Raw genomic sequence first — 12,462 nt, 5'->3', positions numbered from 1 at the left:
ACGGTCAGGGTGGGTTTACTGGGTCCCCATGTCCCCCCAAAGCACCAGGCAGGTTTGCAGGGTCCCCATGTGTCCCCCCAGCATTGGTCAAGTTTGCAGGGTCCCCATGTCCCCCAAAAGCACCAGGGAGTTTGTCAAGGTCCCCATGTGTCCCCCCCAGCACCAGGGAGGTTTGTGGGGTCCCCTTTTCTCTCCCCACCCCCAAAGCACCAGGCAGGTTTGCAAGGTCCCCATTGGTCCCCGCAGCACAAGGGCGGTTTTTGGGGTCTCCTTTCTCCCCCCATCCCGCAAAGCACCAGGCAGGTTTGCAAGGTCTCCATGTCCCACCCCTCAAGCACTGCTCAGGTTTGCAGGGTCCCCATGTCACCCCCAAACACCAGGGAGATTTGTGGGGTCCCCTTTTCTCACGCCCCCCAGCACCAAGCAGGTTTGCAGGGTCCCCATGTCCCCCCAGCACTGGTCGGGTTTGCACGGTCCCCATGTCCTCCCAAAGCACCAAGCAGGTTTGCAGGGTCCTCATGTCCTCCCAAAGCACCAGGCATGTTAGCAGGGTCCCCATGTCCCCCCACCAGCACGTTTCCATCCCGTCCCTTGTCACCAGCTCCCTCCCGTCCCCAGAGCCCCAGCAGTCCCACCCAGCCCTGCCCGGTGCCCGGTCACCTGTGCCCATCAGTGTCACGAGTCGCAGGGTCTCTGCTCCCCCAGCTCTGTCCCCCCCACCCAGCGCTGGCGGCTCCAACCAGGGCCGGGCGCCTTGGCCCGTGTTACCAACCAGCCCGGGGCTGTTTCTGCACTGAAAACAGGAAAAGCCTTTGCCAACAGCAATAAACCACCCGGCCGGCTGGATCCTGCGCCCCGGGCAGGGCACGGGGCTCCCCCAGCCCAGCCCTGCACCCTTTACAGCGTCCCCATGTCCCCCCCGCACCGGGGAGGTTTGCGGGGTCCCCATGGGTCCCCCAGCATGGGGCAGGTTTTCAGGGTCCCCATGTCCCCCCAAAGCACCAGGCAGGTTCACAGAGTCCCCATGTCCCCCCAAAGCACCGGTCAGGTTTGCAGGGTCCCCATGTCCCCCTAAAGCACCAGGCAGGTTTGCAGGGTCCCCACATCCCTGTAAAGCACCAAGTAAGTTTGCAGGGTCCCCATGTGTCCCCAGAAAGCACCAGGCAGGTTTGCAGGGTCTCCATGTCCCATCCCCCCCCAAGCATTGGTCAAGTTTGCAGGGTCTCCATGTACCCCCCGCACCGGGCAGGTTTGCAGGGTCCTCGTGTCCCCCTCAGCACTGGTTGGGTTTGCAGGGTCCCCATGTGTCCCCCCAAAGCACCAGGCAGGTTTGCAGGGATCCCACGTCCCCCAAAAGCACCAGAGGTTTGCAGGGTCTCTATGTCCCTCCCGGCAGATGGAGGGGACAGCGGGACTGTTGTCCCCAGCACCACGATGCTTTTGGCACCTGGGACCTGTGGCCACCCAGTCTGTCCATGTGGGTCCCCCCACAGCCCGGGTTTGGGGACCCCAGGTTTGGCTGACATGAAAATGGGTCCCATTCCCTTCTGCCCCTGCAGTCGGTCTGGCCAAGCAGCCCAGTTGGGGAAACTGAGGCACGGAGCAGAGCAGCAAGCGCCTTCCCGTCTGTGGGGGTCCCAGCTGCAACCCCCCCTATTGCTTACACAGATCTATAGGCATCCTGTGTGCCTATACATGCGTGCGTGTGCCCACACATGCACACACATCCTCATGCACACACAGTCATGCACCCCAGTGTCCCCCCCCGCAGTGTCCCCAAGGCAGGAGCCACCTGTCCCCAAACATCTTTATTGTGCTGGGAGTACACTGGGGACACAGCGTGTGGTTTGGGGGGGATAGTGAGGACCAGAGCGGGGACAATGGCACAAACCAGCTGCACCCGTCCCACAGGGACCCCCCAGTGCTGAGCCCGGAGCCGGCAGCACCTTAGAGCGGGGACCAGCCCCGTCCCTCGACTGGGGACACTGGGACCCCCCACCCCCCTGTCCTGCGAGGCTCAGCCTCACACCCCCACGGGGGACACTCTGGGGGTGGCAATGGGGACCCCCTGTCCCCGCTGCCCTGGTCAGCATCAGGCCGGGTTACTGTCCTGGGGGGCCGGGGGGGCCCGGCAGCCCGGGGGGGCCCTGCAAACCGGGGTCTCCCTTGGGCCCTGTGGGGCCAACCTGCCCCACAGCCCCGGGGGTCCCGGGCAGCCCTGGGGTGCCCTGGGGGCCGGGGGGTCCTGCTGGCCCGGGCACCCCAACTGGCCCAGGGGGGCCGGGGTCTCCCTTGGGCCCCCCCTGGCCCCGGGAGCCCGATTGCCCGAAGCTGCCCTTGGCGCCCTTGAGGCCGGGGAAGCCTTTCAGGCCCAGGGGGCCCCTTTCTCCCTGGGGACCGGGGGGTCCTGGGGGGCCAGAGGGTCCCGGGGGGCCTGGCGAGCCGAGGCCGCCCACATCACCCTTCTCGCCTTCGTGTCCAGGGGGGCCCTTGGTGCCAACGTCGCCCTTGGGGCCGCGGGGGCCCGGGAGGCCGGGAACACCTGGGGGGAGAGGAGGGGTGAGTTGGGGCAGCAACCTGAAACGGGGACATGGGGACATGCACAACCCTGCAGATCTTCAGTAAGACCAGGATCAGCTGAGCCTGACTCCCCCAGCCCTGCAGATCTCACTAAGACCAGGACCAGCTGAGCCTGGCTCCCCCAGCCTACAGATCTCACTAAGACCAGGATCAGCTGAGCCTGGCTCCCCCAGCCTACAGATCTCACTAAGACCAGGATCAGCTGAGCCTGGCTCCCCCAGCCCTGCAGATCTCACTAAGACCAGGATCAGCTGAGCCTGGCTCCCCCAGCCCTGCAGATCTCACTAAGACCAGGATCAGCTGAGCCTGGCTCCCCCAGCCCTGCAGATCTCACTAAGACCAGGATCAGCTGAGCCTGGCTCCCCCAGCCCTGCAGATCTCACTAAGACCAGGATCAGCTGAGCCTGGCTCCCCCAGCCCTGCAGATCTCACTAAGACCAGGATCAGCTGAGCCTGGCTCCCCCAGCCCTGCAGAACTCACTAAGACCAGGATCAGCTGAGCCTGGCTTCCCCAGCCCTGCAGCCCTTTCTGTGGGTCCCAAGGGGGGCCACAGTGCCATGGAGGGGACACTGCAGGGCTCCCCCTAAAACCAGGTCCAGGCAATGGCCTGGGCTCACTAATTAGGGCAGCCCCATAACGATAGCTGCAGGCTGGGTGGTCCATGGTGGAGGGAGAAGCTCTGGGGTGCCCATGGGCTTGTGGAGCCGGTGGTGGAGCTGGGCCAGCCCCGCTGCTCCCAGGGTGCATGGAGATGTCCCCAGTGTGCATGGAGATGTTCCCAGGCCACCCGAGACACTGGGGGAAGCTTTGAGCACCCTCATCCAGGGGCCTCTCCAGCAGGACCACTAAGAGGGGTCACTGGCATCAGGCTGGAAGGACAGGGCTCACCTCCCCGCTGTCCCCATCCCCACACACAGGGACAGCTCTGCAAGCCAAGTCAAAGAATCTTTGTGGTTGGAAGAGACTCTCAAGATCATCGAGTCCAAACATTACCCCCAGCCTGGAACTAACCCATGTCCCTAAGAACCTCATTCATGCATGTCCATGCAGCTCCATCCCCAGGACACCGCTGTATCCATGGGCATGTGTCTGGCTGCCTTTGAGCGCACCCCAGCTCCACCTTGGCCTCAGCAATGGTGGTTGGGCTCCTCCATGGTGCAGGACGCTCCCAAGGACACCAGATCCCACCATGCTCAGCCCCAACCCATCCCCTGCCCACCGGGATGCTCCTCACCTCGTAGGATGGTGATGTTCTTCAGCATCTCCCCATGCCGCACGTCCACCACCTTCATCTCCTCCATCACCATGGACAGGTTGCGGATGTCGAAGTCCAGCCGGGCGCTGAGCAAGCTGTACCGCTCCCGCAGCAGGTCTGTGGTGCCCTGCACCAAGCTGAGGGACTTGTTCAGGTAGTAGAGCTCCTCGGCGTGGGTGTGGAAGCCCAGGGTGCAGGAGAGCCGCACGTCATCCAGGTAGCGCAACATGCTGTGCACATGGCTGTCGGTGGCGTTGATGTTGGCGAAGATGGTGCCGATCTCGATCTCATGGGAGCTCATGCGACCTTCCAGCGTCTCGAAGCGCTCGGCAGTGCGGTTCTGCGTGTACCTGTTGTGGTAGCGCAGGTCGTTCATGTTCTCCTCGTGGTCGTCCAGGAAGGAGGAGATGTTGTCCAGCTGGAGCTGCAGCCCCATCACCTGCAGCACCAGGTCATGCATGCTCTCCGAGTTCTGGCCAACCTGCCGCGCCACGGCGCCCGCGCTGCCCTGGATGCTCTTCACCAGCTCGCTGGTCTTGGACGAGGTGGCCCTCAGCCCGCCCAAGAGCCGTGTGTAGTTCTGCCACTCGGTCACGATCTTCTGCAGCGTCAACGTCTCCTCGTCCGTCTTCCTCTGGATGACCTGGATCCAGTCGGAGGTTTGCCCCAGGGTGAAGTTCATCTGCTGCACGGCTGCTTGGACATCGTAGCGCTCCTGGGCCAAGCCCTTGAGAGAGTTGTCCAGCTGGGCCGTGACCACCTGCCAGCCCCCAACCTGGGCCAAGAGCTGCCTCAAGCTCTCGTTGACCTGCCGGATGGAGAAGGAGCAGTTGTCCACCTCGCTGGTGATCTTGTTGCTGGTGGATGAGAGTTGGTTGTGGGTCTGGGCAGTTCGATCGAGCAGGATTTCTTGAACCAGAAGCATCTTCTGGATCTCCTCCAGCTCGCCCTGCAGCTTGGTGATGTCCTGGCCCAGCTGTCCTGTCTCGTGGCACAGGGAGCAGTTTCCCGAGGTCCTCTCATCTGAATGAAGGGCAGAGGGGTCTGTTACCCGACCCCATCCCTCACCAGGCCTGGAGACCCTCTTGCTGAGGACCAGGAAGGAGGAAGGAGCCTCACCATGGTCTGTCCTTGCAGACCCTGGGGATGGTCACCACGGAGCCATGACTGAGACAACCCTGATGCCACCAGCCCACACCAGCTCCCACCCTCATCCTGCTCCTGCCACCTCTGTGCAGAGTGATCTCCAAAAAGCCCAACCCCACCAACCCCACCCTTGGGGTTGTACAGTTGTCCCTTCCCAAAACCCTGGGTGATACAGAATCCCAGAATGTCAGGGGTTGAAGGGCCCTGGAAAGCTCATCCAGTGCAATCCCCCCATGGAGCAGGAACACCCAGATGAGGTTACACAGGAAGGTGTCCAGGCGGGTTGGAATGTCTGCACAGAAGGAGACTCCACAACCCCCTGGGCAGCCTGGGCCAGCCTCTGCCACCCTCACCCCAACAAGTTGCTTCTCCTCTTGCAGTGGAACCTCCTGTGTTCCAGTTTGCACCCATTGCCCCTTGTCCTGTCACTGGTTGTCACCAGAAGAGCCTGGCTCCATCCTCCTGACACTCCCCCTTTCCATCTTGATCCCCAGGAATGAGTCCCCCCTCAGTCTCCTCTTGTCCAGCTCCAGAGCCCCAGCTCCCTCAGCCTTTCCTCCCACGGGAGATGCTCCACTCCCTTCAGCATCTTGGTGGCTGCGCTGGACTCTCTCCAGCAGTTCCCTGTCCTGCTGGAACTGAGGGGCCACAACTGGACACAATATTCCAGGTGTGGTCTCCCCAGGGCAGAGCAGAGGGGCAGGAGAACCTCTCTGACCTACTGACCACCCCCTTCTAACCCACCCCAGGTACCATTGGCTTCCTGGCCACAAGGGCCCAGTGCTGGCTCATGGTCACCCTGTTGTCCCCAGCACCCCCAGGTCCCTTTCCCCTACACTGCTCTCTAATAGGTCATTCCCCAACTTACACTGGAACGTGAGGTTTTGGCTCTGGGGGAGCCCCAGGACCTGAGAAGTGATGACGCTTCAGCCCTTGGGGGGACACTCGGTTCCAAAGCCTGGAGAAGACCTCCAGGTCCAGGTGCAAACCACTCACCCAACCCTTGGAGATCCTCCTGGATGGACATGATCTTCTTCTCATAGTAGGTCTGGGCTGAGCTGATGTCGTTGGAGATGGAGTTGACTTTCTTGAACACTGTGGAGGAAAGGTGGGGGTCAGGGCTGGCGGGCACTGGGACGTGATGGTCCCTCCACACCTTTCCCCTGGGTTCATTCCTTGGCCAGGAGGGTGGCCAGGACTTGAGGAGCTGGGCTGGGTGCATGGGTGCTGGCTCTTCAGGGCGGGTGTCCCAAGGGACTTCAGGTTCAGGGCTTGGCTGAGATCCCTGCTCATGGCAGTGGGGCTGGACTAGCTGACCCTTGAAGGTCTCTTCCAACCCAAACTATTGGACTGGATGACCTTTGAAGGCCCCTTCCAACCCAAAGTATTCTGTGATTCGATGATTCTAAGGTCCACAAAGCATCTCCAGGGTCCCAGGGAGCAGCCGACCCTCTGCTGAACCTGGAAGAACCTTCTTGCTCGTGGAGGTGATGGGGTGCCGACCTCTGGACTCTGGGGTGGTTCCTGAGGTCCCCATGGGGGTAAAACCACCTCCTGGTGAGGTGGCATCACACACAGGGTCCCACACGAGTCCCAGAGGGAGCTGGATGCTCCTCCCCATACCTGTTTGCTGAAGGTGCTTTGGGGAACCCCAAAACCCCGAGGAGCTGGACCCCCCAGCCCTGCTCGCGCTCACCCACGGCAGCCAGGATGCTCAGGGCCACGATGAGCAGGATGGAGAAGCCGTAGAGGACTTTGACGGCCTTCTGGAGGGAGAGGTGCTCCTGGCAGCGGCTGCAGCTGCTCCGCGCCCGCCCTGAGCGCAGAGAGGGGAGGATCAGGCCCTGCCGCCCCCCGTGTCCCCCCCGGGACGGCCTTACCGCTCGCTCGGCAGCTGAAGGTCGGCATCTCCTCTTCCTCTGCTCCCGCTGGTTCGGCTTCTGAAAAGTCAACACAGGAGTGATCTGAGCTGCCTGCACCTTGTGTCCTGCACCCTGCACCCTGCACCCTGCACCCTGCGTCCTGCACCCTATGTCCTGCACCCTGCACCCTGCATCCTGCACCCTGCGTCCTGCACCCTATGTCCTGCACCCTGCACCCTGCGTCCTGCACCCTGAATCATGCACCCTGCGTCCTGCACCCTATGTCCTGCACCCTGCACCCTGCATCCTGCACCCTGAATCATGCACCCTGCATCCTTTACCCTGCATTCTGCATCCTGCACCCTGCGTCCTGTGTCCTGCGTCCTGCATCCTGCACCCTGCATCCTGCGTCCTGCACCCCGCATCCTTTACCCTGCGTCCTACACCATGTCCTGCACCCTGCGTCCTGTGTCCTGCATCCTGCATCCTTTACCCTGCATCCTGCACCCTTCACCCTTCACCCTGCGTCCTGCACCCCGCATCCTTTACCCTGCGTCCTACACCATGTCCTGCACCCTGCGTCCTGTGTCCTGCATCCTGCACCCTTCACCCTGCGTCCTGCACCCTTCACCCTTCACCCTGCGTCCTGCACCCTGCATCCTGTGTCCTGCACCCTGCGTCCTGCACCCTGCACCCTGCCTCCTGCACCCTGAATCATGCACCCTGCATCCTTTACCCTGCACCCTGCATCCTGCACCCTGCGTCCTGCACCCTGAATCATGCACTCTGCATCCTTTACCCTGCATTCTGCATCCTGCACCTTGCATCCTGCACCCTGCGTCCTGTGTCCTGTGTCCTGCATCCTGCACCCTGCGTCCTGCACCCTGCACCCCGCGTCCTTTACCCTGCGTCCTACACCATGTCCTGCACCCTGCGTCCTGTGTCCTGCACCCTGCATCCTTTACCCTGCATCCTGCACCCTTCACCCTGCGTCCTGCACCCTGCATCCTGTGTCCTGCACCCTGCGTCCTGCACCCTGCATCCTGCATCCTGCACCCCTCACCCTGCGTCATGCACCCTGCGTCCTGCACCCTGCATCCTGCACCCTGCATCCTGCACTCTGCACCCTGCGTCCTGCATCCTGCACCTTGCACCCTGCATCCTGCACTCTGCACCGTGCACCCGGCGTCCTGCATCCTGCACCCTGCATCCTGCACCCTGCATCCTGCGTCCTGCATCCTGCACCCTGCATCCTGCACCCTGTGTCCTGCACCCTGCATCCTTTACCCTGCATCCTTTACCCTGCATCCTGCACCCTGCATCCTTCACCCTGCATCCTGCACGCTGCACCCTGCACCCTGTGCCCTGCACCCTGCATCCTGCACCCTGCATCCTGCACGCTGCACTCTGCACCCTGCATCCTGCACCCTGCATCCTTCACCCTGCATCCTGCACCCTGTGTCCTGCACCCTGCATCCTGCACCCTGCATCCTGCACCCTGTGTCCTGCACCCTGCATCCTGCACCCTGTGTCCTGCACCCTGCATCCTGCACCCTGCATCCTTCACCCTGTGTCCTGCACCCTGCATCCTGCACCCTGCGTCCTGCATCCTGCACCCTATGTCCTACACCCTGTGTCCTGCACCCTGCACCCTGCCTCACATTGTATTAAACATATCACATTAGCTTCCCAATCAAAGGCTGGGAAATGGTTTTAATACGAAAATATATACTAACAAACGCTAAAGCAAATGATTTTCTTCTCTTTTGCTACAATTTTGTAACAGCCACATGTTTTTATTCATAAAAAAGGGGGGGAAGAAATCACTTCATTTAAAAAAGGTTATTTCTTCCCTGAAAGCGAAAATAAATCCTCAAAGTCTGAAATTTCCAATAACATTAGAAAACAGGGTATGGCTAACATGCATGACATGAAATCTAAATCTTAGCGACGCGTCTAACTCCTGATTTAAGACATTAAAACCATACCCAAAATCACTAATGAGAAACTCGTTTTGAACACTGAGACTTTTCCTCATCTCTCCGGGCTCTAAAACCGGAAGATTTGACGGAGCTTTTTCCAAACGAGCGAACACGGTGCAGATTGTTCCTGCTATAGCTGGGACCAACATTCATTTGCATCAGAGATGAGTTACCTGAAATCCTACATAATATTAAGAGCCCCTTTTCTTGCTATAATACAATGCATTGCATGGCGTTGCATGGCGTTGCATGGCGTTGCAATGCAACGCCATGCAACGCCATGCAATGCAACCGCACGTCACCCTCAGCCCAGTGACAAAACCCCTTGGGGACACATCGCCCCCACTTCTGCGGGACTCAACCGGGACCTTTGCGTTGCCAAATGGGCAATTTGGGGATATTTGCTTGGATTTGCCCAAAAAGCTGGTGATGGAGAAGCCGATGGCTCCTGGAAAACCCCCAATCCCATGGGGCAGGGGGATAGTGGCCCCTCTCCAGCACCCCAAAACTTAACCCCCCCCCCCCCATCCCTGGCCCCCCAGCTCCTCACCAGCCAAAGGGGTTTCCAGCCCAAGGGGACACAGCCGGGGTGAGCGCAGCACTGGCTTTGTAAAGCCTGGCTTTATAAAGCCTGGCCTCCCCCATGCAAAGGAGGGGGGTTGCAGTGGGGGGGTCGCTGGGTGGGGCGGTGGCGATTCCCTCCCTCCCTCCTCTCCTTACACGGCCCTTCGCTTTTCAGTTGCCCCAAATGGAGCTTTTCCGCCCCAAATTGAGCTTTTCCACCCCAAATGGTGCTTTACTGCCCTGGGGAGTCAACAAGTGGCAGGTTATGAGCAAGCGGGACCCCCCCAGCCCTTCTTGCTCCTCACCCCAATCGGGGGGTCCCTGCCCATGGCTGGAGCCCCCGGCCGTGGGGTGCGCTGGGATTCGGGGGGTGCATCACCCCAGTGCCCCCCGCTCCACCACAGCCATCCCCCCATATCCCCAGTGCCAGCGTCCCCCCCTGTCCCCAGTGCCAGCGTGCCCCCCGTCCCCAGTGCCAGCGTCCCCCCTGCTCTCCCCACAGCTCCAGCCCCCCATCCGCCCCCCACTCACCTCTCATAGCCCCTCGCTGAGGGGGCGGTGGGTCCAGTCCTGCACCCCCCAGGCCTCACGTCCCGCTTCCCGCATCCGCCCCGGCCAGCGTCAGCGAGCGGCCAGCATGGCCGGGGCTGCTGCTCCCCCCCAAAACCGGCCCCCCGCTCCCAAAACCGCCCGGGAGCCGTTCAGCGGCCACCCTGCCAGTAGAACATCCCCTGGGCACCGGTGGGCTCTGCCCACGCGGGACGGGGACGGCGGAGCCACTGGGACGCGCAATGGAGGAAACGGCTCCGGCGCCCGCCCGGCGTCCCTGAGCACTAATGGCAAACAAATGTGCAACCGACACTGAGCTGGACTGTGCTGGGCCGTGCTGGGCGTGCTGAGCCGAGCTGGCCTCGATCAGCAGCATTTTTGGGGGGTCTGGGGTCTGCAGAAGGGGGGCTGGTTTGGGTGTCCTGGGCTAAGGGCAGAGTGGTGCAGGAGTCTGGCTTGGGGACGTGAGGGGCTGGGGTCAGAACAGGGGTTTGGGCACATCCCTGGGGCAGGGATGTGGGGAGACGGGCTGGGGTGCGGGGTATGGCCCCTGGATGTGGGGAGATGGGGCTGGGGTCTGGGGTATGGCCCCTGCATGTGGGGAGATGGGCTGGGCTCTGGGGTATGGCCCCTGGATGTGGGGAGATGGGGCTGGGGTCCGGGGTATGGCCCCTGGATGTGGGGCGGGGATGTGGGAGACAGGGCTGGGGTCCTTGGTATGGCCCTTAATGTGGGGCAGGGATGTGGGGAGATGGGCTGCGTTCCTGGGTATGGCTCCTGGATGTGGGGCAGGGATGTGGGGAGATGGGCTGGGGTCCTTGGTATGGCCCTTAATGTGGGGCAGCAATATGGGATGTGGGGCTGGGGTCCTGGGTATGGCCCTTGGATGTGAGATATGGGGCTGGGATCCTGTTTATGGCCCAAGGATATGGGGCTGGGATCCTGTTTATGGCCCATGGATATGTGGCTGGAATCCTGTTTATGGCCCAAGGATGTGGGGCAGGGACGTGGGGAGTTGGGGTGTAGGATCTGGGGTACAGTCCCTGGATCTGGGTCAGGGACCTGGGAGATGGGTTTGGGGTCCTGGCACAGCCCCTGCATGTGGGGCAGGGATGTGGGGATTTTGTGTGACGGGTCTGGGGTCCTGGACCTGACCCCTGGATTTGGGTCCTGGATCTGGGATGATGGGTCTGTGGTCCATGGTCTGGCCCCTAGATCTGGGTCAGGAATATGGGGGTTTGGGGAGATGGGTCTGGGGTCTGGCCCCTGGGTCTGGGATATGGGGTTAGGGGTCTGTGGTCCTGGGTGTGTGGTTGGGGGTCTGGGGTCCTGGGTCTGTGTTTGGGGGTCTGGGGTCATGGCTGGGACCCTGGTTGCTGTGGCTCGGCACACTGGTCCCAGTCCTGAGACACAGGACGGGGGTCCCATGGCGCTCAGGGATGTTTGGGGGCTCCTTGCTGAGCCCCTTGCCCCATCCCACGCTTTTGGGTCCCCTCACGTCCCCCCCTGCAATTTCTAGGAGCATTTTGGGGGTGTCTCTGCTCCATCGCCGGGATTTCCCCACCCAGAGAACACCCTGGTGCCCATCACAATGATTTCTTCATCGCCAGAGTGATGTTCTCGCAGCCATCGTGTCCTTTGATACCCAGCCCATGGCATCTTTTTGGGGTTCAGATGGTGGCTGTTGGTGGCACCTGAGGTCTCCTTCACCATCCTGATCCTTGGCTGCTCTTCCTCACCTGTGCTGACCCAGCGCTGCGGCTGCCAGCTCGTCACAGCACCACTAAATTTACTTCTGCTGGGGTGGCTGTTGTGTCCCAGCCACCAGTCCCTGGGCTACCGGCCCCTGGGCAACCTGAGGGGCCCCAGAATCACAGGATGTCAGGACTGGAAGGGACCTGGAAAGCTCATCCAGTGCAATCCCCCCATGGAGCAGGAACACCCAGATGAGGTTACACAGGAAGGTGTCCAGGCGGGTTGGAATGTCTGCACAGAAGGAGACTCCACAACCCCCTGGGCAGCCTGGGCCAGGCTCTGCCACCCTCACCCCAAACAAGTTGCTTCTCCTCTTGCAGTGGAACCTCCTGTGTTCCAGTTTGCACCCATTACCCCTTGTCCTGTCACTGGTTGTCACCAGAAGAGCCTGGCTCCATCTTCCTGACACTCCCCCTTTCCATCTTGATCCCCAGGAATGAGTCCCCCCTCAGTCTCCTCTTGTCCAGCTCCAGAGCCCCAGCTCCCTCAGCCTTTCCTCACACGGGAGATGCTCCACTCCCTTCAGCATCTTGGTGGCTGCGCTGGACTCTCTCCAGCAGTTCCCTGTCCTGCTGGAACTGAGGGGCCACAACTGGACACAATATTCCAGGTGTGGTCTCCCCAGGGCAGAGCAGAGGGGCAGGAGAACCTCTCTGACCTACTGACCACCCCCTTCTAACCCACCCCAGGTACCATTGGCTTCCTGGCCACAAGGGCCCAGTGCTGGCTCATGGTCACCCTGCTGTCCCCAGGACCCCCAGGTCCCTT

General features: G+C 61.5%; 2 protein-coding genes across 4 annotated transcripts in view; both read right to left on the bottom strand.

The window, feature by feature from the left end:
- LOC135578953 (uncharacterized) overlaps nt 1–12,462 on the bottom strand; it is a 91,578-nt gene that overhangs the window by 73,621 nt on the left and 5,495 nt on the right. The gene's annotated exons all lie outside the window — the stretch shown is intronic.
- Nucleotides 1,789–10,235, bottom strand: SCARA3 (scavenger receptor class A member 3). 2 transcript variants are annotated; one of them, XM_065055464.1, is made up of 6 exons: nt 9,922–10,235; nt 6,863–6,922; nt 6,679–6,798; nt 5,979–6,077; nt 3,816–4,859; nt 1,789–2,542 (listed from the first exon to the last, which is right to left on the bottom strand). In XM_065055464.1, the coding sequence occupies exons 1-6, from the start codon at nt 9,926–9,928 to the stop codon at nt 2,103–2,105; spliced, it is 1,770 nt and encodes a 589-aa protein (XP_064911536.1). In that variant the 5' UTR covers nt 9,929–10,235; the 3' UTR covers nt 1,789–2,102. The 2 variants fall into 2 exon arrangements, with proteins under 2 accessions (XP_064911536.1, XP_064911537.1); XM_065055465.1 differs by lacking the exon at nt 9,922–10,235 and adding an exon at nt 9,377–9,469.

This window comes from Columba livia, chromosome 3, assembly GCF_036013475.1.
Source record: "Columba livia isolate bColLiv1 breed racing homer chromosome 3, bColLiv1.pat.W.v2, whole genome shotgun sequence".
Classification (NCBI taxonomy): Eukaryota; Metazoa; Chordata; class Aves; order Columbiformes; family Columbidae; genus Columba; species Columba livia.
The sequence above is the reverse complement of the archived record's forward strand: the minus strand, read 5'-3'. Positions and strand labels throughout refer to the sequence as shown.

What these genes read in the sequence shown, in the direction of transcription:
- SCARA3 (XM_065055464.1), bottom strand. An exon ending in GGAGGATCTCCAAGGGTTGG is followed by an intron (nt 4,860 to 5,978) that starts GTGAGTGGTTTG and finishes CCCTTCATTCAG; the next exon opens with ATGAGAGGACCTCGGGAAAC. An exon ending in GAACATCACCATCCTACGAG is followed by an intron (nt 2,543 to 3,815) that starts GTGAGGAGCATC and finishes CTCTCCCCCCAG; the next exon opens with GTGTTCCCGGCCTCCCGGGC.